The 27,935-nt window shown below is 41.9% G+C and overlaps 2 protein-coding genes across 3 annotated transcripts in view; both read left to right on the forward strand.

Moving 5' to 3' along the window:
* The window catches only part of ENTPD4 (ectonucleoside triphosphate diphosphohydrolase 4), a 36,484-nt gene extending 10,053 nt beyond the window's left edge, over positions 1-26,431 (forward strand). Inside the window, exons 4-13 of one of the 2 annotated variants that reach the window (XM_026518985.4) lie at positions 317-522; positions 3,614-3,764; positions 4,313-4,416; positions 11,402-11,461; positions 11,937-12,091; positions 13,937-14,103; positions 17,471-17,795; positions 19,767-19,852; positions 20,755-20,916; positions 22,071-26,431. In XM_026518985.4, coding sequence (XP_026374770.3) covers positions 317-522; positions 3,614-3,764; positions 4,313-4,416; positions 11,402-11,461; positions 11,937-12,091; positions 13,937-14,103; positions 17,471-17,795; positions 19,767-19,852; positions 20,755-20,916; positions 22,071-22,299 — 1,645 coding nt within the window. In that variant the 3' untranslated portion in view covers positions 22,300-26,431. The remainder of the gene's footprint in view (positions 1-316; positions 523-3,613; positions 3,765-4,312; positions 4,417-11,401; positions 11,462-11,936; positions 12,092-13,936; positions 14,104-17,470; positions 17,796-19,766; positions 19,853-20,754; positions 20,917-22,070) is intronic. The other variant, XM_026518986.4, reaches the window with a different exon arrangement.
* On the forward strand, positions 14,115-15,720 carry LOC113269984 (ubiquinol-cytochrome-c reductase complex assembly factor 2-like). Its single transcript, XM_057310202.1, has one exon. The coding sequence runs from the start codon at positions 14,660-14,662 to the stop codon at positions 15,047-15,049; it is 390 nt and encodes a 129-aa protein (XP_057166185.1). The 5' UTR covers positions 14,115-14,659; the 3' UTR covers positions 15,050-15,720.
* Positions 26,432-27,935: the final 1,504 nt, after the last annotated feature.

Genomic DNA, 27,935 nt, shown 5'->3' on the forward strand with positions numbered 1-27,935 from the left:
ACATAAGCTTCTTCCGTGATATCTTTTAAGCTGATTTTTCAGTTAATGTCAATAGTTTGGGAATAGTTTTGCTTCTCAGAACTTGTTTGAACTTCTTAAAAGGAGTAGTGACTGTGAATCTGATTTAGATTATCTTTATCACTATCACTCGTTTTGTTTTCTTTTGACTCTCTAATCGTTTGGCAGTTGTAAAAATGCCACTGTGAATCAGCTCAGAATTCACGGACTTGGTGTGTATTTATTGCATTTGCTCTGCTAAGGTTCAGGATGATAGTCTCTGTCTCAGTAAAAGCATGTGTTCATTTTTCTGAACAAGGTACTTGGCACGAGTTACTGACATTGAAGCTACAGACACCAATAACCCCAATGTGAACTACGGTATCGTGGTGGACTGTGGTAGCAGTGGATCTCGAATATTCGTCTATTGCTGGCCAAGGCACAATGGCAATCCTCATGATCTGTTGGATATCAGACAAATGAGGGATAAAAACCGAAAGCCAGTGGTTATGAAAATAAAACCCGGTACGTAAAACATAAATATCTGATTGGTAACCAGGTTCTGTCTTTTATTCTCTGTGAGGTCTTTCATGTTCTTCACTCCTCTTCCCGAAATCATCGCCCTGGTTCAGAGCTCACACCGGGACCTGATTGTTTCACTTTCTTTCCCCTCTTCTGTCTGTCCCACATGAGGTGACTAACTCCTTGATAAAATACCCAAACCATGTCTTTCTTGTGTCTCCTGCAGCATTTATCACAGTTTCTTACTCATGTGTCTACTCAAGTGTTTGCTAGTTGACATTAATTATGGAGGGATTTTTTTTTCCTATTTGGTAGCCATTGGTCTCTATCCCTAAAAACAGGGTAATTTTAGATAACTCGTGGATATCTGTACTCTAATACATTGGCATATATTTCTCTTTTTTCCCCTCATTTTTAAAAAGTGACCCAATATATTTCTTTTTTTTTTAAGATTTTATTTATTTATTTGAGAGAGAGAGCACGTGCGCACACATGTGGGTGGGTGGAGGGGCAGAGGGAGAGAGAGAATCTCAAGCAGGCTCTGCTGAGTGCAGAGGGAGCCCTGAGATCATGACCTGAACCCAAAACAAGAGTCATATGCTTAACTGACTGATCCACCCGGGTGCGTCCCCCAATATATTTCTAATCGTCTAGATTATTTAATAAGAGTGACTATAGAACTTTGAAGAACTGATGTTATAATGTCCAGTTTTTAAAGATATCACAGTTTCTAAGTGTGTTATGTAAAAATTGGGATTTGCTTTCTCCATTAAACAATTTAAATCAGGCGTTCTCAACCTTTTTCTGTATGTTCACCGTTTCCATGGGGATTGCCCTTCTGTTAGAAGTATTAGGAATGGAAGATGTCCAGGAGTACCTTGCAATAGGCAGTTTATGTCTTGATAGTTGATAATCACTGATCTAAACAGTGGACCACGGGATGCCTGGCTGGCTCGGTTGGAAGAACATGTGACTCTTGATCTTAGGATCATGCATTCGAGCCCCATGTTGGATGTAGAGATTACTAAAACAATAAAGTAAACTTAAAAAAATAAGACAGTGGACCACAGATCTTAATTGAGATTCAGCACTTTTATTTCATCTTGCTAGTGTGTTAAATAGTAAAATATTAAACCCAAATAATCCAAGGAACTTATCTTGTAAAATATTAGAGAATGTTGATAAAAAAATAATTAGCTTAGCTTATTTTCTTCTTTTTCAAATATGAAAATGTAAAGGAGGTTCAGTTTTAATGATAAAATACCTTTCCTCATAAAATGGTTCCTAATGACATAGACTGTGGCTCTATTATTCTTCATTGATTAATTTAGGCCCCACTTCCTTCTTCAGTCAACCCTGAACAAGTTGATCATTCTTTGATGTTTGGGCAGGTGGGCACCAGCATATTGCTCAGAAAATCCAAAATGTCTACCTCGTTTCTTAGGTTAAAGAGAGGGAACTTAATCTCAGCCTCTCATATAAGCATGATTTTGATAACAAAGTACATTTCCATGAACAAAAATCATCTTTTTTTAATAAGTCTTAATGAATGACTATGAATTTTTAGTTTTCTGTTATCCCATTCCTTAAATTTTTTTTTTTTTTAAGATTTTATTTATTTATTTGACAGAGACAGCCCACGAGAGAGGGAACACAAGCAGGGGGAGTGGGAGAGGAAGAAGCAGGCTCCCAGCGGAAGAGCCTGATGTAGGGCTCGATCCCAGAATGCTGGGTTCACGCCCTGAGCCGAAGGCAGGTGCTTAACGACTGCACCACTCAGGCGCCCCCCATTCCTTAAATTTTGATGTACTCCTAATGTAGAAACATTTTCAGGGTTAAAGTAATGTTGATCAAATAAAAAATTCACCAGAAGATTGAAAAATAAAGCTCTGTAAAGCACACTGCATTTCATCTAGCTTCACTTACCAGGTTCCATCAGTGATTAAACTGCTCACTTGAAATAAGATAAAATCTTTCATGCCTTGGAGTCGTCCTTTGGGACATCATCCCAAGCTTAACATGGTTCTTTCTGATGCTACAGAAAGTGTTGGAAGTAGAAATTCAAGTACCTTTTTATGGCACTTCTCGGTCCTGAAGCAGGGACTCTCACGTACAGCATTTCATCAAAGTTCTCGAAATTTTCTTACTTAATAGATTATGGGTATGTTGGGGCTTGGTGTCTGTCGAAGCAGCATTGTATGTGGAGTTAAAAAAAAAATCTGGCTTTTGGTCTGTTCTTTGCTGATTGCTCTGACAAATCACTTAATCTTTCTGGATCCACAGTTTCCTAATCTGTGAAATGAGAAATTTTTGGACTAAAATTTAAAGCCAGGGAGATACCCTTTGCATAGGGAGTGGTCGAGGGATCGCCAAGACTGGACGTAGGATGTGCTGCATCAGGCTGCCAGAGGGATGAGGAGAAGTGAAATAATGTGAAAGGAAGCAGGGAGAGGTGATCCATGACACCCAGAACACACATTGGGAGAGGGAGAGGGGTTTTATCCAGAATCCTGGCTTGGGCTGCTGGTTGGCTAATGATGGTGGTCACTGGAGTCGGTAACAAGCAGTAAGAGTAGATTTGTAGTGGAAGTTGAGTTCAGGTTTGTATATGTATATATGTTGAGTTTGGGGGTCTGTGAGGAAAATCACCTGGCCGTGTCTAGGGGACAGTTCCCTCTTACTGATCTGGAGGTTGGGAACGCAATCTGGTGGCTGCTGGTGAGATTTGGAGATTGGAGACACAGAGATGGTGGTGGTAGCCAAAGGAGTGAGTGAGCTTGCCTGAACAAAGTGGGAACACGTTCTGGCGGGCAGGTGTGTGAGCTCACGTGCTGTCGATCCCAGCGTCTGACACATAGTAGTTGCGCAATTGGGCCTCAGTGTTTTGGAAACTGAGAAGAGAGCGTAAGACTGAACATTTGGTACCACCAGCACATAAGGAAGAGAGACTGTGGAAGTTGTCGCTAGAGGGCTAGGGAAAAACTAGGAGAGTGTGGTGTATAGCCAGAATTTCTCTCAAATGAGCCACATTGAAGAAACATAACTTAATAGTTAACTATCAGCTTGTTAACAGAAGTATCCTTTTTTCCTGTAGGCATTTCAGAATTTGCTACCTCTCCAGAGAAAGTCAGTGATTACATTTCCCCACTCTTGAACTTTGCTGCAGAGCATGTCCCACGGGCAAAACACAAAGAGACGCCTCTCTACATTCTCTGCACAGCTGGAATGAGAATCCTTCCTGAAAGGTGATCTTCCTCTTGGGGGCCGGGGAGGCCAGGCCAGGGCGGGGGGTCCATGGTGGTGGCGGTGGTGGTGGTGTATTCCCCCCCCTTCCTGTCCCTTTGCCTTCTCTTCCTCCTCTTCCATTACCATCACCAAAAGGAAGACAGTAAAAATTCTTTATTCAAATTTGGAATAGTACCAGAACTATTCCCTTAGCCCTAACTCACCAAAAATCTTTTCATGTTGTTTATTACTTTAAATAGTAAACTATAACATAAACAGTAAACTATAACCTATAAAGTGGTCATAAAAAACCCTGATTTTCTATGTTATTAATTTAAGGATTGCAGTTGTAGTTTTACATCTGGGAATCACGGAATTCACACAACTCATGAAATTCCTTCCTTAAATAGTTTTATTCAGTGAATTACTTTGGCTTTAAAGTTTACTGTTTTCATACAAGATATACCAGAGCCATAGTTTTTGTTTTGTTTTGTTTTGCTTTTTCTCTTTTTAAAACAGAAAAATGTAGGGTCCATTTTGATGTGTCAATTTTGGGGTTGTCTTGCAGCCAGCAGAAAGCCATCCTGGAGGACCTGCTGACTGATATCCCTGTACACTTTGACTTTCTGTTTTCTGACTCTCATGCAGAAGTCATTTCAGGGAAACAAGAAGGTTGGTATATTGGTCTTCAACTTGAAATTTGGGAAGTTATTCCTTTAAATCCTCCCCATTTTTCCCAGTGTACACTTTATTAAATTACTTTTACTATCTTAAAATTTGGGAAATCATAGCCTTGAAATATTATTTTTAAATGGCAAGATTTTTCTTATATGACTGGTCGTTATTATCCAAACATTAAGCCATTAGAAAAATAGCTTCGTTTGTCTTTACTGCATCTAGGAAACATGCATTGGATTCATTTTGATAGAAAAGGTTTGTGTTCCTTGCCTGAGGTATACAGCTTTTTGGAATCATGATAGTTACTGTGTTATTGGAGCCTACTTTTGATTTATTTGCTACAAAGGGGAAATTATTCTTGACTTTGATACACTGAGAAAATATTAGTTCTGTTTTCAAGTAAATGATTCTGCTTGAGAATGAAGTGACAAATCAGTGAAATATTCTTTGGGGAGTAGTTTGCTAGAAATGGAGAACAAAAGCATTTATTTCAAAATCATCTATCATTTCAGCAGATACCTCCTCTATCAAAGGCACTGTAGAAAATACAAACTGGGTGAAATTCAGATATTGCCATTGAGCTGTTTACAGACAAGTGAGGTACACAGTTAGCTGTCATATGAGGTGGAGTCTTAGGTGCCATAAGGAAGGTAAGGAAAAAGTACCATGGGAGTTTGAAAAAGGGAGATTTTTTTTCTTGGCTAGGGACATCATGGAGCAAGTGGCAGTTTAAACTGTGCCCCAGGGGATAGTCAGTTATAAGCATGCTGGAGCATGGTAAGGGTGGGGCTCTGAGCGAGGGATAGGAAGTACATTCCAAGCAGAAGAAATGATTTGAGTCAGTGTAGGTTAGAAAAGCTGCACTGTGGACAGGGGAACAAAAGTAGTTTGAGTGGCTTATGGCCCCTTTGAAAGGTGGTAGTAATATGAAAAGTTGGACAGGTCTTGGTGATGTCAGTGTCATGGCAGCATGAGTTGTTCCTTTTTTCTCTCCCTTTTGATTTAAAACTAATCAGACATCCATAACTCAGAAAAAGCAGCTCTGCAGGGGATACCCAACAGATCTATCCATCTGCAAATGGGTGGCTTGAACCTCAGAGGAGCCTATGGAGCCAGGCAAGTGGCGGCAGTGGCACCAGTGGTCCAACAAGATTTTTCTAGCAGAGGAGGTGGAGGGTGAAGGTGGTGCATTAGGGGTTTACCCGACAGCGCATGCCAGTGATCTCTCCGAGCAGAGATCGCGGTGACTGAGAGGAGGGAAAGGAAGAGGAGGAAGGCACAGAGAACTGAAGGAATGTGTTTCCTGCTGTCTGCCCCCAGGATTCTGGCAAGAGGATCACCCATGGACCTCTGGGAACCCCCCCCCCCACTCCCACTTGATCCCCTAACAGGCTGTGGGCACATTCAAAGCCCCAAGTACTAAGCACTCACCTCCACCAACTCTGTGGTCACCCTTTTTTAAAATTACCAACGTATTGAACTGTTAGAATCAAAGTAAAAAAAGCCATACCTAAATAAGAAAGGTGTCCACGGCTTGAAATGCAGCAGAAAGAGCACTTTTTATCAAACACTGAAAGATCATGTTAATATGGTATCACAAAAAGAACATGGCAGTTTTCCAATAATTGAGCCCAAAGACATGGAATATTTAAATCTAACTGATAAAGAATTTAAAATACTGTTATAAAGAAATTCAATGAGCTATAAGAAAACTCAAGCAAATACAGTGATCTCAGGAATAGAATTAATGATCAGAAGGAGTACTTTACTGAAGAGATTAAACTTCTAAAAAACCAAACATTCTGGAGCTGAAGAATTCAATACATGAGATGAAGAATGCACTAGAATGCATTGGAAATAGAGCAGATGGAGGAGAGAATAAGCAAGCTTGAGGACAGGAATATAGAAATGTTTCCCGTAGAAAGAGGAGCAAGAACTAAGATTTTTAAAAAGTGAAGAAACCCTATGAGAACTATCAGACTCCTTTAGAAGAGCCAACATAAGATTAGAGGGTATCCCAGAAGGAGAAGAAAGCATATTTAAAGAGGTAATAGAGAACTTCCCAAACCCAGGGAAGGAACTGGATATGCAAGTCTATGAAGCTAATAGACCACCTTATTTAACTCAGTGCAAAAAGACCTTCTCTAAGACACATTACATTAAAACTGTCAACGGTCAGTGATAAATTATTTTGAAGGAAGCTAGGGTAAAAAAAGACAGTAACCTACAAAAGAAGTCCCGTCAGAGTATCAGCAGATTTCTTAGCGGAAACTCTACAGGCTAGGAGAGAGTGGAATGACACTTTAAAGTATTGAAAAATACAAATTGCCAGCTGAGAATACTCTATCTGACAAAGTTATCCTTCGGATATAAAGGCGAAACAAAGGCTTTCCCAGACGGAAGCCAAGGGGGTTCACCACCCCCATACAACTTAGAAGAAATGTTGAAATGAAAAGCTGAAATGAAATGAGGAAGGTACACAAAAGTCTCATTAAGGTGATAAATAGAAAAACTAACTTTTTTTTTGGAATAATATATATTAAACAAGTAAAAAGGCTAAAGGAAAAAGCATTAAAAGTAACTGTAGCTACTACAACTTGGTCACAACATCACAGCATAAAAAAATAATTTGTGACATCAAAAATATAAAAGGGGAAGAGTAAAAGGATGGAAACTTTATAGGCGAACAAAGATAAATTGGTATCAGTAGAAAAAGGACTGTTCTACCTATGAGATGTTTTATGTAAATCTCATGGTAACCACAGAGCAACATCAGAGCAGAGAGACACGGAACATAAAAAAAGGGGAAGCTAAGCAAACTGTGGAAACCTTGGAAAACCACAAACTTACAAACGTAGACATTAACAGAAGGAAGAAAACAAGGGAGAGACAAAATAACCAGAAGGCAAAACATAAAATGGCAGTAGTAAATCCTTACATATCAGTAATCACCCTAAATGTAAACAGATTGAACTTACTAATCAAAAGTCAGAATGGCTGGATAGATTAAAAAAAAACAAGACCCAACTATATGCCACCTATGGGAGACTCAGCTCTGAAGACACACATACACTCAAAGTAAAAGGATGGCAGACAGTATTCCAAGCAGTGAAAACCAAAAGAAGGCAGACATAGCCATATTTATATCAGACAAAGTGGACTGGAAGGCTAAAGGGGTAACAAGAGATAAAGAAGGTCATTTTATGATGATAAACAGGCCAATACATGAGGAAGATAAAACATAAGTATATATGCTCCCAACACCCTGCCATTGAGATGTATTAAGCAAATACAGGTCTTAAGGGAGAAATAGAGAACAATACAATAATAGTAGGGGACTTCAGAATCCCACTATCAGCAATGGATGAATCATCCAGACAGAAAATCAACAAGGAAAAACATTGGAATTGAACCACATGTTAGCACAAATGGACTTAACAGATAAATACAGGACATTCCATCCAATAGCAGAATACACATCTTTTCAAGTGTACATGGAACATTCTCCAGGTTAGATCATACGACAAGACACAGAGGAAGTCTTAGCAAGTTTAAGAAGATTGAAATCCTGGCAACCATCATTTCTGAACACAATGGTATGAAACTAGAAATCAAGAGGAAGGTGAGAAAATCTACAAATATTTGGAAATTAAATAGCACACTTCTAAGCCAGTGGGTCAAAGAAGAATTCAAAAGGAAATTAAAAAATTAAATGAAAATGGAAATAGAACATAGCAAATATTGCAGGATGTAGCAAGAGCGGTTCTAAGAAGAAAATTTATAGCAATAAAGGCATATATTAAGAAGTTAGATCTCAATTAAACAACGTAACATTATACCTCAAGGAACCAGAAGAACAAATGAAGCCCAAAGTTAGCAGAAGGAAGGAAATAATAAAGATCAGAGTGGACGACATAAAATAAAAATCATGTGATCATCTCAAAAAAAATCATAGAAAAAGAACTTGACAAAATATAACATCCTTTCATGTTAAAAATCCTTAACAGAGTGGGTGTAGAAGAAACATACCTCAACATAATAAAAGACATATATAACAAACTCACAACTAACATTAGATTCAATGGAGAGAAATTGAAAGCGTTTCCTTTAAGGTCAGGAATAAGACAAGGATGCCTACTTTCATCACTCCTATTCAATATGGTACTGGAAGTCTTAGCTAGAGTAATTAGGCAAGACAAAAGGCATCCAGATCAGAAAGGAAAAAGTAAAATTGTCATTATCTACTGATAATATAATCTTATGTATAGAAAATCCTAAAGAGTCAGTAAAAAAAGCTGTCAATCATTGAATTAATCAACAGTTTCAATAAAGTGGCAAGATACAAAATCCACATACAGAAATCAGTTGCATTCCTGTACACTAATGATGAAGCATCTGAAAAAGAAATAAAGAAAATTAGCTCATTCACAGTGGCATCAAAATCAATAAAATAAGAATGAACTTAACCAAGGAAGTGGAAGATCTTTACAATAAAAACTACAAGACTTGACTGAAAGAAATAGAGGAAGACAATTGAAAGACAACCCATGTTCATGGACCAGAAGAATTAATTTTGTTAAAATTGCCATACTACTCAAAGCCATCTACAGATTTAATGCAATCCCCATCAAAATACGAAAAGCATTCTTCATAGACATAGAAGAAACAGTCCTAAAATTTGTGTGGAATCACAAAAGACCCCTAATAGCCAAAACAATCCTGAGAAAAAAGGACAAAGCTGGAGGTATCATGCTTCAATTTCAAACCATTCTACAAATCAATGTTAATAAAAACAATATGGTACTGGCACAAAAAAGGACCCGTCGACCAGTGGAACAGAATAGAGAGCTAGAATTAAATCGCAGCTTATATCACCAACTAATACTCAACAAGGGAGACAAGAACACCCAATGGGGGAAAGATAGTCTCTTCAACAAATGGTGCTGGGAAAACCGAAGAAACACATGCTAAACAGTGAAACTGGACCCCTAACTCCCATCACTTGCAAAAACTAATTCAAAAAGGATCGGAGAGTAAACATAAGACCTGATACCGTAAACTCTTAAAAGAAAATATAGGGAGGAAGCTCATCAATATTAGTCATGACAATGATTTTTTTAGGCATGACACCAACAGCACAAATAACAAAAGCAAAAACCAACAAATAGGACTATGTCAAACTCAAAAGCTTCTGCACAGTAAAAGAAATAACAAAATGAAAAAACAGCCTACACAATGGGAGAAAATTTTTGTAAGCTGTATGTTGTATAAGGGGTTAATATCCAAAATATAAAAAGATCTCATATGACTTTAAAAAATTAAGAGACAATTTGATTAAAAACTGAATAGACATGGGGTGTCTGGGTGGCTCAGTCAGTTGAGCATCAGATCTTGAATTCAGCTCAGGTCATGATCTCAGGGTCTTGAGATCGAGCCCCACATTGGGCTCTGTGCTCAGCAGGAGTCTGCTTGAGATTCTCCCTTTCCCCCTCCCCCCACACTCGCTCACTCTCTCTCAAATAAATTAAAAAAAAAAAAACAACAGACATTTTCCAAAGACATCAAAATGGCCAACGCACATAAAAAGAAGCTCAGCTCCACTAATCATCAAGGAAATTTAAATCAAAACCACAATGAGGTTTTATCTCATACCTGTTAGAATGGCTGTCATCGAGAAGAGAAGATAGCAGGTGTGGCAAGAATGTGGTGGAAAGGCCTTATACATTGTAGGTGGGAATGTAAATTGGTCCAGGCACCATAGAAAACAATGGAGGTTCCTCAGAAAATTGGAAATAGGTGTACCATTCAGTCCAGTTATTCCATTTCTGGGTATATACCCAAAGAGAACAAAAGCAGGATTTCAACAGGACGTTTGCACTCCTATGTTTATCGAAGCATTACAAGAACCAAAATAAACAATCCAGATGCCCATCAATGGATGAATGGTTAAAAAAAAATGTAGTACATATACACAATGGAATATTATTAAGCCACGAGAAAGGAGGATATCCTGCCGCTAGTGAGGAGATGGGCACACCTTGAGCACATTATCCTAAGTGAGATAAGACCAACAGAGAAAAGATAGTACCGTTTGATGTCACTTACTTATGGAATCTGAAAAGGTCAGACCTATTTAAAAAAACAATAAATGGTGGTTATCAGGGAATGGGGGGGTAAGATTGATAGTGTTTAAGGGTGCAAGCTTAGAACAAGTAATAAATAAGCCATTGAGTTCTAATGGGCAGTATAATGAGTATAGACAGTAATATTGTACTCTATGTAATGTGGTAAGTATCACTATAAGGGCAATCATACTACAGTGGATAGACCTATCAAAGTAACACAGTGTACACCTTAAACTTATACAATGTTACATGTCCAATTTATTCAATAAAAACAAGTTGGAGAGGTCTTGGATTGTCAGGCTGTGGAGTTTGGCCTTGTTCTGGAGGTCAGGCCAGTAGCAGAGAATAGCGTGGGTTGGAGTGCAGGAGGAGAGCAGGAAGATTGACTAGGTCTCGTGACAGCTTAAATCAAGGTGGAAATGAAAGTGGGTAAAGACTGGATAGAGGAAATGTTGTAAAAGGGGAACGAGGCTCGGCAACTGAGTGAAAGCAAGAGATGAAGGAACTGGAAGAGTCAGAGTTAATTTGTTTTTTCAACCTTGCAGTTGATAAGTTTAACTCCATAAAGTAAATACTCCATTATTTCAGAACAATTTCAAATGAAAGCTGGCACTGAGGGAATTCTATTTTTATGTACATGATAGGAAACTATAAATTTTAAAGTTGGGAGTTCTTGGAAAGCCACTAGGAAAATATAAAATACATCAGTAGGAATGCATTATTTCAAATAATGTGTCCACAGGTTGTCAGGGAGTAAAGTAAATGAGTTGTTTGCACTAACTGCGTTGATAAGAGTTGTACAAAGTATCTTAAAATTTTATCCTTCTTATCTTCCCCCTGTGAAATGTCTATAGGTGTATATGCTTGGATTGGCATTAATTTTGTCCTTGGACGATTCGAACATATTGAGGATGGTAAGTATCATGTTTCCAACCAACGTGTCTGACTGGAAATGATGGCTGTTCTGTCTACTCCCAAAGGATGAAAAAGGAGCTAAGTTTTTGTTTGGTTTTGTTTTAAAGATTTTATTTATTTATTTGTGATAGCATGAGCAGGGGGCAGAGGGAGAGGAAGAAGCAGATTCCCTGCTGAGCAGGGAGCCCAATGTGGGACTCGATCCCAGGACCATGGGATCATGACCTGAGCCGAAGGCAGATGCTTAACCAACCGAGCCACCCAGGTGCCCCAGGAGCAAAGATTTGTGACAGCTAAGTGTATAGAGTAGAGAGAGGAGCTGCTCTTTCCCACCATGAACTTGGTTTTAGGTGGGAGGAGTAGGCTGAGTTTGCCCCAATGGGCGTGAAAATGCCAGAAAAACAAGAGGACTCATCAGAGGATCCCCTTCTCCAGACTGGTTCTGTTCCAATGGCTGTTTCCTGTTCTTTGCAGATGAGGAGGCAGTTGTGGAGGTCAACATTCCTGGTAGCGAAAGCAGGGAAGCTATTCTCCGTAAAAGGACAGCCGGTATTCTGGACATGGGAGGCGTGTCAACTCAGATAGCGTACGAAGTTCCCAAAACTGTAAGCTTTGCCTCCTCACAGCAGGTTACTATCTGTACAAATTTTCTTCTGTTTGGTTTGGTTTACCTTTAACATGTCTCCATCCATTTTTGTTTTGTTTTCTGAGTCTGAACACATCTTTACTATGCTTGCTGAGGCCCTACCTTCCCAACCCAGGAGAACGGAGTCAGGAGGAAGCCACGCAAACCTCCGCTAAGCTGTTTGTGTTTGTTCATTGAAGTCAGCTGGTTTGTTTTCTGAACTGAGTGTTTTTGATTGGTATAAATTTTAGTCACATGCTTGGATTTTTGTTTCTATTTTCTCTTCAGTCACTTCTTTTTCAACAAATACTGTAAAACTTAATGTACTGGCATCATATTTCTGAAGTTATATTTGGGGAATGTACTGCGGTTTCTTCTAAGGCTCAGACAGCTTTTGACTTTCCTAGAAAGGATTGAGGTTTGTGTGCACTGCTTGCACATTTCTGAACTTAGGGTTTCCTCTGTTTTCTCCCATGCCTCTCAGAGCTCGCAGTCACTGCCTGTATTTTCCCAGTAGGCCAGGCAGCCTTGTATAAAGAGCACCAGAAAGGTTTCCACATGCGTTCCTGAAGTGCTACATGTCTTTATGACTCTGTTTCCACCCAGCTATAAATTACTACCAAAGCCTGGTTTCCTACACTTTCCCCTAGCAGGGTGTAGTGATTAAAAAAGTCTGGCCTCCATGGTCATGCTGGCCTCACTAGTTGTGTGACCTTAAGCGCACGTCACTTAGCTTCTTTGAGCTAGGTTCTTCATCTGTGAATGAATGCAGGCACCTCTCACACAGGGTTTTTAGAAAGCTGAAATGAGATAGCGCATATAATATCTCTGACGTATTGCCAGCCACCCAATGTTCACTCACTGAATTGGTATATGTATTACGCTGTTTACAAAAATGCTTTGTAAATTCAAATATTACAATTTGTGTATCCTGCTTCTCGTCCAGGCATGCCTCTAGAACTCTTACGTTTTTTGTTAATAGTCATGTTTTCCCCCTCAAGACAAAGTAAAAGATACATAGAAAGTGAGTTTGGAAAAAATACTGAAAAATCAGGGTTAAAACTTTTCCATGGGTGCATCATCCAAAAAAATCATTGTTAGCATTTTGGTGTATTTCTTTTCATTCATTTTTCCATATTTATAGTTTTTTTTCCAAATATGGTTGTTGTAATCTTATTGTTTATACAATTTTGTGTCCCTTGTTTAACAGTGCATAAGCATGTTCCTCCATAAACTATTGATTACCATAATTAACTAAATCTTCCTTGGAGTTGTAGATTTACTTTAAAAAAATTTTTTTCAAAGATTTTATTTATGAGAGAGAGTGCGCAGGAGCAGGGGGGAGGGGCAGAGGGAGAGGGAGAAGCAGACTGTGGGCTAAACAGGGAACCCAACGCGGGGCTCGATCCCAGGACCCTGGGACACTTAAGGCAGACACTTAACAACTGAGCCACCCAGGCATCCCACAGTGTAGATTTAGATCTCAGTTTTTTCTCTCACAGAACAGAGAGGTCATCTTTGTATGTAGAGACTTTTCGATGTTTAGAATTATTTCTAAAGCATAGGCTTCCATAATTATGTAGGTTTACTAGATCGGAGGATATGAACTATATTGCTAACTTCCCTTTACAAAAAGCAACAGCATCACAGATGTGCATCACATCTGGAATTTCTTACGTCAGAATTATCATATTGAATTTGGAGGATGCTTAGAAGGGTCCTTGGGAAATGCAGAAGCAGAAATTTTTGCTGCTTTTAGATGAGAATCTTTTTAGATCCTTCTTTTTCACAGGGGGTAATTGTTTTTGTATTGCTTAAAATAGTAAAGTTTTTTATCCTTGTCCTGCAGGAAGAAGTAGCTAAGAACTTGTTAGCTGAATTTAACTTGGGTTGTGATGTTCACCAAACTGAGCATGTGTACCGAGTCTATGTGGCCACATTTCTTGGGTTTGGTGGCAATGCTGCTCGACAGAGATATGAAGACCGAATATTTGCCAGCACAGTTCAAAAGAACAGGTAAAGCACCTTGCACTTCTCAGCATTCACTTTCAAACCTAGAGCTCTTCTCATAGAAAACGTATCCAGGCAAAGCAGGGAGACCTCAAGCAGGAGAAGTATACCCACACCGTCAGCTTTCGTCCCCCTTGTCAGCTGAGAAATGAAAGAACAGCAGGATCCTAGCTTTGGCCCTGAATCCTTCCAGGCTCCAAAGGAAGATCTCTCAGACTCATACCTCCCTGGATTAGACTTTCACTGTTAATGTGTTGAAATAGTTCTGAGCCCTGGGTAGTGTATTTCACGTTGCACAGTCCTTGGGAAACTCAGCACCTGGGCCACTGCAGATGTCCTGGAGGCCTGCGGTAAGTGACGAGCAAACTGTCAGTAAGTGATGAGGGAAGTGAATGATGTGCTATTCTGCTGATGTTCTGGAAAACTAGCCTGTGCAGTCATTTAGTGGATAAGACCATAGAGAAATTATTCAAGAGAAAGAAGTGATCTAGAAGTCTAAGTTAGTGCTTTTAAACATTTTTAGCAGTGAAACTTTTAAAAATGAGTTTATGGGCAGCCCAAAATGGCAGCCAGCCACTACCAGGATTTCCTTAAGCTCTGGGAGGACTGGCCAGTGGATGAGCGCAAATGGGGCTGGGACTTGGGCGCTTACCTGCGGCAGCGAGTAACACAGGCCTTTCAGGAGGGAGAGAATACCCAGATTCCAGAGCCTAAGGCCTGTGGTCAGATATATGAGAGCTTAGCACGACTCCATTCAAACTATTACAAACACAAGTACCCTCGTCCCAGAGACATGGAAGAGTACAAGCTGATCCTGTCCACAGACACCTTGGAAGAGCTTAAGGAAATGAATAAAGGCATGTGGAAGACATTGCAGGAGAAGTTTGCCCCCAGGAATCCCCAGGAGAAGCAGAAGGCCTGGGCTCAGGCTTTATCTCGCCCATGCATCTAAGCATGGAGTCTTGTACCTTGTCATCATAAATAAAACTGCCCTGATTTTTACCAAAAAAACTGAGTTTACAAAAAATTCTGCTACAGAAAATATATACAAATAAATAAATAAAAGCACTTTATTTTTTTAAGATTTTGTTTATTTATTTGTCAGAGAGAGAGCGAGTACAAGCAGTGGGAGAGGCAGGCAGAGGGAGAAGCAGACTCCCCACCGAGCAAAGAGCCTGACACGGGACTCAATCCCAGGACCCTGGGATCATGACCTGAGCCACCCAGGTGTCCCTAAAAGCAACACTTTAATCAGTTTAAATTTATAAGTTTAAGTATATAGCAATTATTTATTTGAAATTGGTCCATAAGAAGAGCAAAGCTGTTTGGATGAATGTCTGAAATCTGGGGTTATATAAAATATCCTATTAATTACTGTGTTTAGTTTTCTTTGTTTTGATGATCAGTTTTGAGGGGGGAAAATATCCCAATTCATAGAGATAAGTGATAGTATATAGTTCCTTGATCAATTTAATCTTAATAAACCTGTGGAGGCCTGAACTTTAAGAAAGACCAAGGCAGAGCCATTCAGTACCACATTTTCCAGAAATTCACATATGTGAATAGGAAGAACAAAAAAAACTTGTTCTTTTTCTGCTCCAGACATTCATTGAATGGTATTAGTTAAGATAATGGTAGTTCCGTAGTTTCTTTTAAATGTGGTATATTTTGGTATAATTATTTTTTATAATAGTCTTAAATAGAAATATTTTGTGTTGATTCAATTAGAACTTTGGAGAAACACCTGCAATGCTAATTTTTACTAATTGGTTTCAATGTCGAGAAACTTGTATAATGGACAGTTCAGTGGTCCTTCTTAATTTAGATGTAGGGCAACTAAAAACAGTAGTGTTGAAGTACATTTGTCTAGTCTTGGACTTTTTTTTTTTTAAGATTTTATTTATTTTTGAGAGAGCGAATGCATGTGAGCAGGGGGATGGGCAGAAGGAGAGAGACTCTCAAGCAGACTCTGCACTGAGTGGGGCCTGATGTGGGGCTGGATCTCACAACCCTGAGATCATGACCTGAGCTGAAATCAGGAGTTGGACGCTTAACTGACCGAGCCACCCAGGCTCCCCATCTTGGACTTTTATAATAATTGTAAACATTAGTCATCATTTTTTACACATTTCATGAATCGAACCTTAAAATGCATAGTTATCTCTTTGCCATCAGTAGCAACTGAGCTTTAGAAACAAGACATTTTTAATTAATGGCAAAGACCTTAATTTATTACATTCAGGTGCATTTTGAGTTGTCTTGATCTTAGGAATAAATAACTTGTCCGTTGAGTGACTGATAGTAATATTTAAACACCTTTTAGGCCCACGTGATATCACGGTATCAGACACTAACGTAAGCCTAGTTGTTGTGAGCTCTTTTCTGTTCCTCAGTTGCTTAGCGGGGAGTAGCGGGGAGTACATGCAGTGGGATGACAGATCTTAGTGCGGAGAAACTGCATCGGGGAGTCAGTCATAAGCGCAGTGCATTTCAGCAGACAGTTAAGATTTCTTTTCCATGGGACTTCTTAGAACCTTGTATTACAATAGAAACTCTCTTACCTGCAGCAATTGGAATCAATAGTTGACTAATTTTTAAAAATCCGTTAAAACAGAGAGTCCAAAATAGAATCAGCCTGCAGGCATTTTGTCTTAACTAAGGTATTCACCTGCCCGTCTTTGCTCCGGACGGAGGTCTTTTCTTGGGCTACACCCGTCATAGCCCTGGCATGCACTGCACCTGCTCGTCTCAGGGTCATTTTGGCTTCTTTAAAGACTACCAAGGGCTTAACAGACATTTGTGAAGCAATTTGATACCAGTTCTCGATTTTCCCCATTTTTTTAGACCTTTCTAATACTGAATTTGACAGCAGTTTTCAAGCACCTTGCCCTTATCTAAGGCATGGAGCCTGGCTTAGACAGGGCCAGTGACTTCTTTCCACGGTCACATTTCATCTCCGTATACTGAAACCCACAAGCTCTAGTGTCAGAACAGGATTGGAAACAAGGCAGTTGCTGGGCATTCAGCTGCAGTGAACTTGAAACCGAGAGATGCGTAGGAACCACTGCTCGGGCTGAGAGCGCCAGGTCACGTTCCAGGGTACAGAAAGCACTGGTCATCTGACGAGATAGCTGTTTCACTGGACCCTGTTGCAGTGTCCACTGTACACACATGTGGATGGATGGTAAATCTCCGAGAGGGGCTCAAGAACCTCTTTCCCTAACCTCCTGATCCCAGAACCCTTTGTCATTCCCACACAACACTTCGCAGAGCTCGCGGTCCACAGAATGTCTTGAGAAACACTGACTTGCAGCTACTTCTTCCAAACACGGTTTTCTGTCAGTCTCAAATCAAGTTTCTCTTTGTCCTGTAGGCTCCTGGGGAAGCAGACTGGTCTGGCTCCTGATACTCCGTACCTGGACCCCTGCTTACCCCTCGACATTAAAGATGAAATCCAGCAAAACGGACAGACCATGTACCTCCGGGGAACAGGAGACTTTGACCTGTGTCGAGAGACCATCCAGCCTTTCATGAATAAAACGAATGAGACACAGACCTCCCTCAACGGGGTCTACCAGCCCCCGATTCACTTCCAGAACAGTGAATTCTATGGCTTTTCGGAGTTCTACTATTGCACTGAAGATGTGTTACGAATGGGGGGGGATTACAATGCTGCTACTTTTACTAAAGCTGCAAAGGTAACCTTCAAAGGAACGCTCTTCCCCCGCATGCTTTTGAGAGACTGGTGTGGACAGTGGCAGCTTCTGTCCCTCCTGCACTTTGAGAGGCCTGGGTCAAGAGAAGGGGAAGGTGGAGGACGGGAGGGTGTAGTACACCCTGTTGGGGATCCTGTTCCCTTGGTTGAGCAAGAGACATAGTCCCAGCAGGAGTCAGAAGTCCCCAGTGAGCTGACTTCGGCCCACCACTCCATGAACCGCTCTGATCATCAGTGGTTTCCAGATGGCAGACTTGTATACTTCGGCGTAATAATGTAGCCATGATCTGGCCACACTCCTGGCAGCCTTCCTGTCCCTTAGATGCCAGGACCCCTGTTCTCTTGTTGGCCCTTGCCTTTCTGACGGTTGCTTAGGCTCTTTCAAGGGTTCCCCTGACCAACCCTGGGTGATGCCCAACTTCTACCTTCAGCCCTTGGACTACAGGCTCTTAGATGGTCTCATCCATGCTCATGGGTCACTGCTACTGCCCATCAGGAAGAGGCTCCAGGGGCGCCTGGGTGGCTTAGTCGGTTAAGCATCCGTCTTTGGCTCAGGTCATGGTCCCAGGACTCTGAGATCGAGCCCTGCATCGGGCTCCCTGCTCAGCAGGGAGCTTGCTTCTCCCTCTCCCTCTGCCGCTCCCCCTGCTTGTGCTCTCTCACGCTCTCTCTCTCCCTCAAAAAATAAATTCTTAAAAAAAAAAAAAAGGCTCCAGTCCTGACCCCTGCCTACTAGATTTCATGTCCCAAAACAAACTCGCCATTCTCTCTCTATTCCCCTTGTTCTATGATGTTGTGTGGGTTAATGGCCATCCAATCCACCTTCCAAAGCTCAGGAGTTCTAGACTTCTCCCTGCCATTCATTCCCACCTCGCTGCATGCACCCCATAATCAGTCAACAAGCATATAGCTTTATGCATAATCATTTCTGAAAGCCTTACCCACTCTGTCTTGCTCTCACTGCCCTAGTGAGGCCTGCAGCTGTCACCTGCACTACTGCACGAGCCTCCCAGTTGGTCTTCTTGCCTCTGGTCTCCCTTCATCATTCATCCCTCACGCCACTCCCGGAGAGTTCTATCGAAGATACAAGTCAGTCTCCTTTCCTTTTTTACGGTCTTCAGCGGCTTCTTTTTGTACCAGGATAAATTGCAAATGCTTTCAAATGTCATCCCCCCCCACCCAGGAGCCTCCTCTCCCCACCTAGCACACCCTTCCTCTCATCACTGCAGACAGCTCTTTGTTCCCCTAACATCTAAGCTACCTCCCTTCTCGTCTTTGTTCACAGTGTTTCCTCTGCCCTAAATAACTGTCCTTGCCTCTCACCCCCGACCGAGTGCTGTTCTGTGTTCCCTGTGGCACGTTTCACCATCTCGCAGAGCCTCAGTTTCTTCATCCTTGAACTGAGGTTGGAATCCTAGCCATGCCAAGGAATGGCTTTAAGTATTACGTTCAGAAAAGGCACTTAGTGCTCAACAAATGTTAGCTATTAATATTATTACAAATAACTTCAGGAAAAGATGGCATCTCTTTTCCTTCTCCTAAGACAGGCCTTTTGTAATCATGTTGGTGTTCCCAGAGCCTTGCACCGAGGAGCACAGACATAGGTACCCACTCCGAACTAAAGTACAACTTCACTTTTCCAAAAGTTTATGACTGTCACAGGCAGTCACGCAGGGGGAAGCTTAAGCAGTTTTGAAGAGGTTGGTCATGGGCAGTAGAATTCTGTATAACAATAAGTAGCATTCGAAGACAGACCAGGCACTGTCTTTGCTCATCGGTAAGTATTTGCTGGAAGCTTGTGCATCTTGTCTTCATGTTACACATAGAAATTAAGCTTGTGTTGCCTAACTGGAAGGATCTGTTTGTCATGAATAGGTATTCAGTAAACTCTTTATAAAATGAAGAAACTGTTAAATCTTTGCCAATGACTGATTTGGGGTGAAATTTCTTCCAGGACTACTGTGCAACAAAGTGGTCAATCTTGCGGGAACGCTTTGACCGAGGACTCTACGCCTCCCATGCTGACCTCCACAGGCTAAAGTAAGCAGTTGGGGGGCTGAGCCCACGTGGTTTCGAGAGCCACAGCCTGGCTTGCTGTGCCTGGCCCCATCCTACTTTTGCATCCTCCTCAATCGCTGTTTCTCCTCATCTACCCTGGACTCCTTTCAAACGGGACAACAGAGACTTGTGTCCAAACATATCTGACAGTTTTTAACTCAGTTTTGCTCTTCCTTCCACCTGGAGTTCCCCTGTTCACCCCTTGCTTGTTGAAGTCCTGGCGAGACCTCAGAGTCAGGTCAGACTCTGTCCCTTTCGAGTCTCCCTCTGCCCATTCAATCAGACTCCATCTCTCTCGGTCTCCAGAGCACACATTATGTCTCCTTAGTGGTGTTTATCAGATTCTGCCTTATTTCATAATTATTTGTTGCTTTTTAAAAATCCTGTCATTATAAGTCATTTAACTACATGGGCCATCTTATTTGCTATCATATCTCATTACTAACTTAGTACTTTGCAATAAGTAAGCCTCCGATGAATATCTAGAATCATAGAATATCAGAGCTAAAAAGGACCCTTCTGCCTTCTCATTTTATAATAAAGAAACTGAGGTCCAAAGAAGTTGGAACTTGCTCCATATTTGTCAGAGAGTACATGATGGAAGGCCTGAGGAAAAAAATCTGTCATGGCAAAGATATAAAATCACACTGAGACCAAGTTTCATGCGTTAACCAGTTTTGGCAGGTGAACTGTTTCGGGTTGTGGGACAAGGGGTACAAACCAAGTCGATCAGCTGGAAGTGCACATGGTTGGTTTGGCTGCTCAGGGTGCTGGCCTGGTGAGGCCTTTGCAGCCACTGTGGCCGCGGGGGAAGGCCGTCTCGGTGTACGGTTCATTTTGACAAGTAAATGAATCCCACCTATGTTTGTGCTTGGTGTTTGTAGGTATCAGTGCTTCAAATCGGCCTGGATGTTCGAGGTGTTCCACAGGGGCTTTTCGTTTCCTGTCAACTATAAAAATTTAAAGACAGCCTTACAAGTTTATGACAAGGAGGTTCAGTGGACGCTCGGAGCAATCCTTTATAGGACCCGTTTTTTACCCTTAAGGTATGGCTATGAATTTGGTAACAAGAATCAAACAGAATAGGCTTTTCTGCATTACGATACAGCATAGCAGCTGTGGTTGCGGGTGTTTGGGGTGCGCGCTGGCCGTGGGCTGGACTATAGACCAAAGTTTGACTTTGGTTTTCCCCACCCATCCCATCACATGCAGCACAAAAGTGTTTGATTATTCTCAAGCGTCTTTCCCTAACCCCTGCACAGAAGGACTAATTCTGGGGTTCTTTACCTTTATGGCGTTGGACTCCTCCTCAAAATATTATTCTTAAGGTATAAAATAAATAACATAGGATACAGAGGAAACCACCGTATTGAAATATATTTATCAAAATAATACAGAAAACATGTCTGTAATATAGCAAGATGTGTTCTTTTTTGTTAACACGTGAAATAACCAATCTGGCAGCGGAGCTAGTACTTCTGTAATTTCAGTACAGTGACGTGTGTCGATATTTTGAGGCATCTGCAAACCACCACAGTGTGATCTAAAAGATCTTCGAGCTTCCCCACGATCAAAGTCACAAGTACTGCTGACACTACGGTAGTTGGTTGTCTGCATTCATGGTTAGTGGAAATGCCAGTCAGAGATTGGCCGATAAAGATGGACCTTTTCCCCAGTCACGTTCACAGACCTGGCTGTCCGCTGACCCCAACAAGAACCCCGGGGCCCTGATAAACGAGGAATCCGCTTTTGCGGTTTTCCCCCCTTCATGTAATTGAGCGTGTCCCAGCAGTCCGTTGAGCTGGGTTACCTGCAACCATTGTGAGTGGTGGGTATTGCTGCTCACAGACCGGTGCTCTCATTCCACACTGGCGTCCACGGGCTAGTGAAACTGTCACCGTTCTTTTACATTTCTCTGATGTTGCCCGTGTGACAGTGACGGTAAGGGCTGCAGACTCACGAGTGCACCGTCACGTGCTCTCTTGTTAGTACTTACAGCCAGCCTCTGTGAGGCCACGTAGCCTCCACCGTAGAGGTGAGGAGGCAGAGTGGCAGAGACGGCGGTGCCAGTTTCTGTCTGCAGCGCCGAGTCCTAGAGCAGCTCCCTGCGGCCCAGGTCCTGCGCACGTTGCGTCGCGCCGCTTGCCCGGTGAGTCCCGTTCTCTTACCGCGCTGTTTGCTTTTGTTTCCCTGCGGCCAGAGATATCCAGCAGGAGACCTTCCGGGCGAGTCACGCGCACTGGCGGGGCTTCTCCTTTGTCTACAATCACTACCTGTTCTCGGGCTGCTTCCTGGTGGTCGTGCTGTCCATCCTGCTCTACCTGCTGCGGCTCCGGCGCATTCACAGGCGGACGCTGCGCAGCACTTCCGCCGCCGCGCTCTGGCTGGAGGAGGGCCTTCCGGCCCAGAAGATGGCCGGGAGCCTGTGAGCGCAGGGAGACTGTCCGAAGGAAAAGCCATTTTGCCTCAGGGTTTCTCCTCTTTATTCTCATTTGGTGGTGTTTTTTCTTTCCCTTTTTGTTCCTTGAAACAAAAAGAAAATCCATGGTTTGTAAGCTCTGCTGTCCCAGAAGTATTGCGTGTAGCCGTCTGTCTACAGCTTTCAGTGGAGGAGCAGGGGGACGGGAGAATCACTGCGCTCCTGCTGCATAGGATAGCTACTAAGATTTTCTGTTGTTCTTGGAGGTACGTTAAATTTTAAACAGATGCACTTTGGTATTGGAGGGAGTGGCAGAGCTGTGTTCCATCAGAGGAGGTAGCGCTGACGAGTGATGCTTTCTGTGAACCGGAACCCGACTGGCTGAATCATAGTCCTCTTTTTGACTATCTCAAAAGCTCCGACCTGCACGGGGTGATGTGTAGTTTCTATTTATTGTTCAGGTCTGTCACTGTATGTTTTCTTCGTAGACTTAAAAAATCAAAACCATTCATATCCAAAATAGAAATATAGGTACAAGGAGGTAACTATTTTTAAAATCAATAGTCTTGGAAGATGTGAAATAATGACTAGAGCAGTGTGTGTGTGTGTGTGTGTGTGTGTAAAAGAGAGAAAGAATGTAGGTGTGAAAGAATGAATGTGTGTGAGAGAATGTGAGAGAATATGTGTGTGAGAGAGAGAATATGTGTGAGAGTATGTGTGAATATGTGTGTGAGAGAACGTGTGACATGTTTTTTTGTATGTGAGATGTTTGTGTCAGTGTGTGTGTGTGAGAGAGAAATGGTAAAGAGGATGAGAATGCAGCGCTCTTTCTTTTAAAAACACACACTTCAGAATTTATTGTTTCATTTCTTTTTATGTAGAAAAATCCCCATTACCATTGTCTTTCCTGACCACAGGTAATGAGTTTCTCAGTCCACCTTTCAGCAGCCCAAGAATATTATGTCTTTGAGTGAGTTGGAAAATCCATCAAGTTTCACTGGTTTCGATGTCATTGCAACGGGAGCTAGTGCCTACTGACAGGCAGACACGTCAGCGTTTCTTAGTGGTACATTTTTGCTGGTCTAATTGCGCTCCAGTTTCTTCCAACTTCAAGTCGCTGTTCCCCTCCTTAATGAAAAATGGTCTCAGCAGTTTTATCTTGGAGACCCCACACTTAATTTGACCAGTTGTCTTTCTTACAGTCATGGTTGAGGCTATGGGTGTAATGTCACTATAAATCCAAACTAAGAGAAGGGTCTGACTTTAATACAAGAAATAAACTCATATTTTGAGAGAACAAGTTCAACATTTTAAACAAAAACCTAAAGAGAGCAACTGGATTGGCTTATGTGAGATCAATTGTTTTTCACCTCTTCATTTAGTTTAGAGGCTTTGGGAATTCTCATACCTAGTTTTTTTAGATGAAGTTCTTTTTGTGAGTGTGTGTGTGCACACATGCTATTTCTTAATCCCAGAACAGTTAAATTCATCTGGTTGGTAGCAAATATGTATTTTGAGAACCAACAGCTGCTTCTCCAGACATCATTCATTAGAGAAAGGATTCAGATCTTGAAGCCCTTCTTTTACTTAAAAAATTGGATTTTTATCTTGTTTATTAACTATCTAAAGCAGGGCATACATCATAAGTGTATTGATGACTTGAAAAGACCACAAATATATAAAAGAAAGGCAAATTCTCTTTCTCTGCTCTTCAAAGTGAATATTCTAACAGAAAGTGATTGGCAGAATCTTTGTCTCTCGGATATCCAGAAGGTCGGAGGAGCTCGGTAGTGGTACAGCCTCTGATGTGTGCTCTTATGTTAGAGAGGAGAGAGGTAAATGTCCCTGTGGAAGATCCAGCTTCCAAACGCTGGTCTCCAGCTCTTGAAGGGCTTGGTCCCTGGTAAACACTGTTCCTTATCAAGACCCAGCCACAGATGAGCTGTGTTTTAGATACCCCAGGAGTAGAGTGAGCTGGCGTGCTTCCCCTTGAATCCTCGGACGGGGCTTGTTCTCTAGACTGGGTGGCATCAGTGGTGAAGAGGAAGTGTGTTTACACTTGAGCTTTTCTACCGCCATCCAGGTAGTAAGTAACCTGGAAATGAAACTTTTCAGGCACCTTGAGTATGTGATTTTGCCTTTAAAACAAGGCAAGGATTAGCCAGCTTAGCCCCAGATTTAAACGGGCCCAAATTAAGACTTCCTACCATAAGTAGCCACCTTTTAAATAAAGGGTGCCAGTTTGGTCCAGGTCTGTACCATTCGGGGAGCAGAATCGAGACAAATAGGAGTTCTGCTGTACTGGTCTAAGGATTCCTCGGCAAGGACCTACCTCACTGTCCAAAAGAAATCCCCAAAGCAGGGTTCCGAGGTCCAAACAGCATTATACTTTACATAGTTAAGTGCCCATGTTCTCCTGCCAAAGAACTCTTTGGCAAACTGTTGGCTACAGGGAAAATCTAGAAGACTCTTGAGCTGCGAGTCGTTTTTCAGTTTTGAAAGGGTTGTTAAAGAAAAAGAAGACTATGCAACAGAGACTATACGTGACCTGTAGAGCCTAAAATATTTACTAAACGTCCCTTTACAAGCAAACGTCCCTTTAAGATGTTCGCTGACCCCTGCACAAACAGCTCCATTCAAGAAAGAATATGTATTGGCATTCTCTTAATTCAGGAAGCTAGTTACCGTTTGTGGGCATGGAAAGACAGGCAAGAGAAGAGACCAAACTTTAATCTTAAAATATTTGAGTATGCACCAGAATTCCACTTCTTTATTTTTCCCTTTAGATTCTTTTTTCTTTTTTAAGATTTTATTTATTTATTTGACACAGAGATAGAGAGCACAAGTAGGCAGAGTGGCAGGCAGAGGGAGAGGAAGAAGCAGGCTCTCTGCTGAGCAGGGAGCCCGACACGGGCTGGGATCATGACCTGAGCCGAAGGCAGACGCTTAACAGACTGAACCACCCAGGCGCACCACCCCCCGCCCCTTTAGATTATTTTCAAGATCTGTTTTCTCATAAGCTGGCAAACATGCCCTACCCCACAGATTTAAAAAGTGCTGTTTGAGAGGGCCCACTATGTGATGCTGAGAGGGCTGTGTTCTTGAGAGGATCGCACATGGGTCTTTATGATGCTAGGGAGGGCCAGGCTGTGAGGCAAGTGTGGGAGGAGCTTAATTCAGGAGAAGAATTCATATCAATTAAGGGCTGGCCAAGAAGGCAGGGAACTGGGAATACTTGGAATAGGACACAAAAGAAATTGGACCAGTGGAAGCTTGCTAAGAGCCTTGTGGAAGAAAAGTGCTTTATGTTGAGCCTTGCTGGAATTGTGACAGAGGAAACACTGTTGTCCCATACTCCTACTGTGCGATGCTTCTTTCTAAACCTCCCGAGGACACTAGCAAGGATTTTATAGTCCATTGAAGGACATCACAGTAAAAGGACAAACATACCCATTTGTACTAGTGCTTTTTTGCATATTTTCGCACTAAACTGCTAGCATTAGGCCTGGGGGTAAGCTGGAGAGGCTGCCTGCGGCTAGGCCTGCCCCCCCATCCCCACCCCAGAGCCTGGGAAGGTCGCTCCTTGACCTCCCATTGTCCACATACCTGTGCACTCAGGTAGGCAAGCTCTAGATTGACAGATACTTAAATTTTAAATATCAGGCCTGCATAGTTTCCTTTAGAAGAAGCATGTGTCACTTAGCAAGAAACTCAAAAAGGCAAATGTGTTTTCTAAGCTTTAAAAAAAAAATCAGCTTTAGGATTTTGTGTGGTTATGTGCAATGCAGCAGAACTACCTACACACATAAATTATTTCGTTATTTATTTCTACTTCGGTGTTTTGTTTTTTATGATACTGATTTTCCTGTTCAGTAATGAATGATGTGACCAACCCAGGAGAATTCTTTGTTCTGTTACTGAGATGATATTTTACAGTTAGGAATTATAAAAACTAAGGGAGAACTTCTAAATGTTTGGGTTTTTTTTAATTTAAATGATGTTTTCCATCCAAGGTAAGAATAATTATTTTTGGGGTATTGTAGTGTCATATCATTTTCCATGTTCGGCCACCTCATGTTGCCACACTTAAATACAATGGGTGTCGAGAGCCAATAAAATCAAAGCTCATCTGCTGGCCCATAGACTCTGTGTGAGCTTGCTTTCTTATGACTGAAATAGATTTTTCTCTGCTGTTCGAATCTGGTTACCTGTTGAAATGCTTAGTTGAACTTGAATCTAAATTCAGTAAAATAAATCGTCTGAGTCTGACTTCACACACTTGCTATATTTATGTGCACATAACGAAGCCCTGCTGTCTGGGTTCTGGAGGGAATGTTCTCTGTGTCCTGCAGCACAAAAGCCAAGCATTACCCAAGGAGAAATATTTACCAAGGTGTAATATCCACCCGTGTGTCAACAGTAAAGGCCATGTGAGACAACTGTTGATAGGGTTATCATTTTAGAATACCTGTGAACTATGAATATAGCCCCAAAACTGAAATTAACCAACTTTTATGCATTTGTTCTTATAAAGAGCGATTACAATGCTAACTTTATATTACACAATTCTGCAGTTAGAGCTAGGCTTAAAGTCACTGGCTTACTTCCAGAGAAATGTGAATCTCACTCTTGTTAGTAGTAACTATTAGAAACTACAACTCTCTTTCAGCTACTTGAGAATATATAAAATAGAGGTTTTCCCTGGGGTGGGGGGGGATGGGCGTGAGGCATAACCCAAAAAACAGATGATAGAGACAGATGGAGAGGAAAGAGACCAGCTGTTAACAAAAAGAAGAGCCTAAGAAATATGTCTGGGAAGGGGTGAGGGACCAGCAGAGCAAAATGGGAGTGCCAGGTGAGCACAGAGTCACGGGGCTCGGAAGGCAGGAGGAATGGGATGATAATGTTGAAAGAGAACGGACTGAAATAATTTCTGAGGTAGTATAGTAAATGTAGGTCTTTAGGCCTGAGGGTAAATACACGAAATAGTCAAGCACATAAAGATGTCTTCAATTTTACTCCACTTGATTGAAGAGAAGTACCTGTTTCCGACCACCGCCATGTTACCAGGGCTGAAAGGCAGTGGTTTGGGATTTTTGTTTGTCTGTCACCTGTTCACATTTGTCCCATGAATCTGGAGTGTACCAGTAGCTCTTTTTTTTTTTTTGAGATCCTGAAATGCTGATGGTCTGCACAGGTTTTGACACTCACACTGGTCTGGGAGCAAAGACGCAAACGTCATCTCTATCACAGTCAGACTCTCTTCTTACGGAAGGGTCACCAGAGGACAGAGGAGTGTCCTTTTATCCCAGAGGCCTACATGGCAGATTGGGCCATTTGCCTGGAGCATCAGCGTCTGCATGAAACCAAATACCTTGAAGTGTCCTCCCAGCCCCACCTTGTCTGAGAGCCCAACGGCCTCACTGGGCCACCTCACCTCCTTGGAACAAAAGGAGAGGTGACCTGTTGAGGCATTTTCATTTGTTCTTCACAAGCTGTTCGTTCCTCCTGCCCGGTGCAGTGTTGCCTCCGTCTTGAATACGTCCATTAAGGCGGACTAAGCCCTTCCACAGCCCAGACGGGGCACTCTACCTTTCCCCATCACCCTTGATCCTGTTTGGCAGGTGAATTACCTCTGGGCTCCAG

The sequence above is a fragment of the Ursus arctos genome, unplaced genomic scaffold (genome assembly GCF_023065955.2).
Source record: "Ursus arctos isolate Adak ecotype North America unplaced genomic scaffold, UrsArc2.0 scaffold_11, whole genome shotgun sequence".
Classification (NCBI taxonomy): Eukaryota; Metazoa; Chordata; class Mammalia; order Carnivora; family Ursidae; genus Ursus; species Ursus arctos.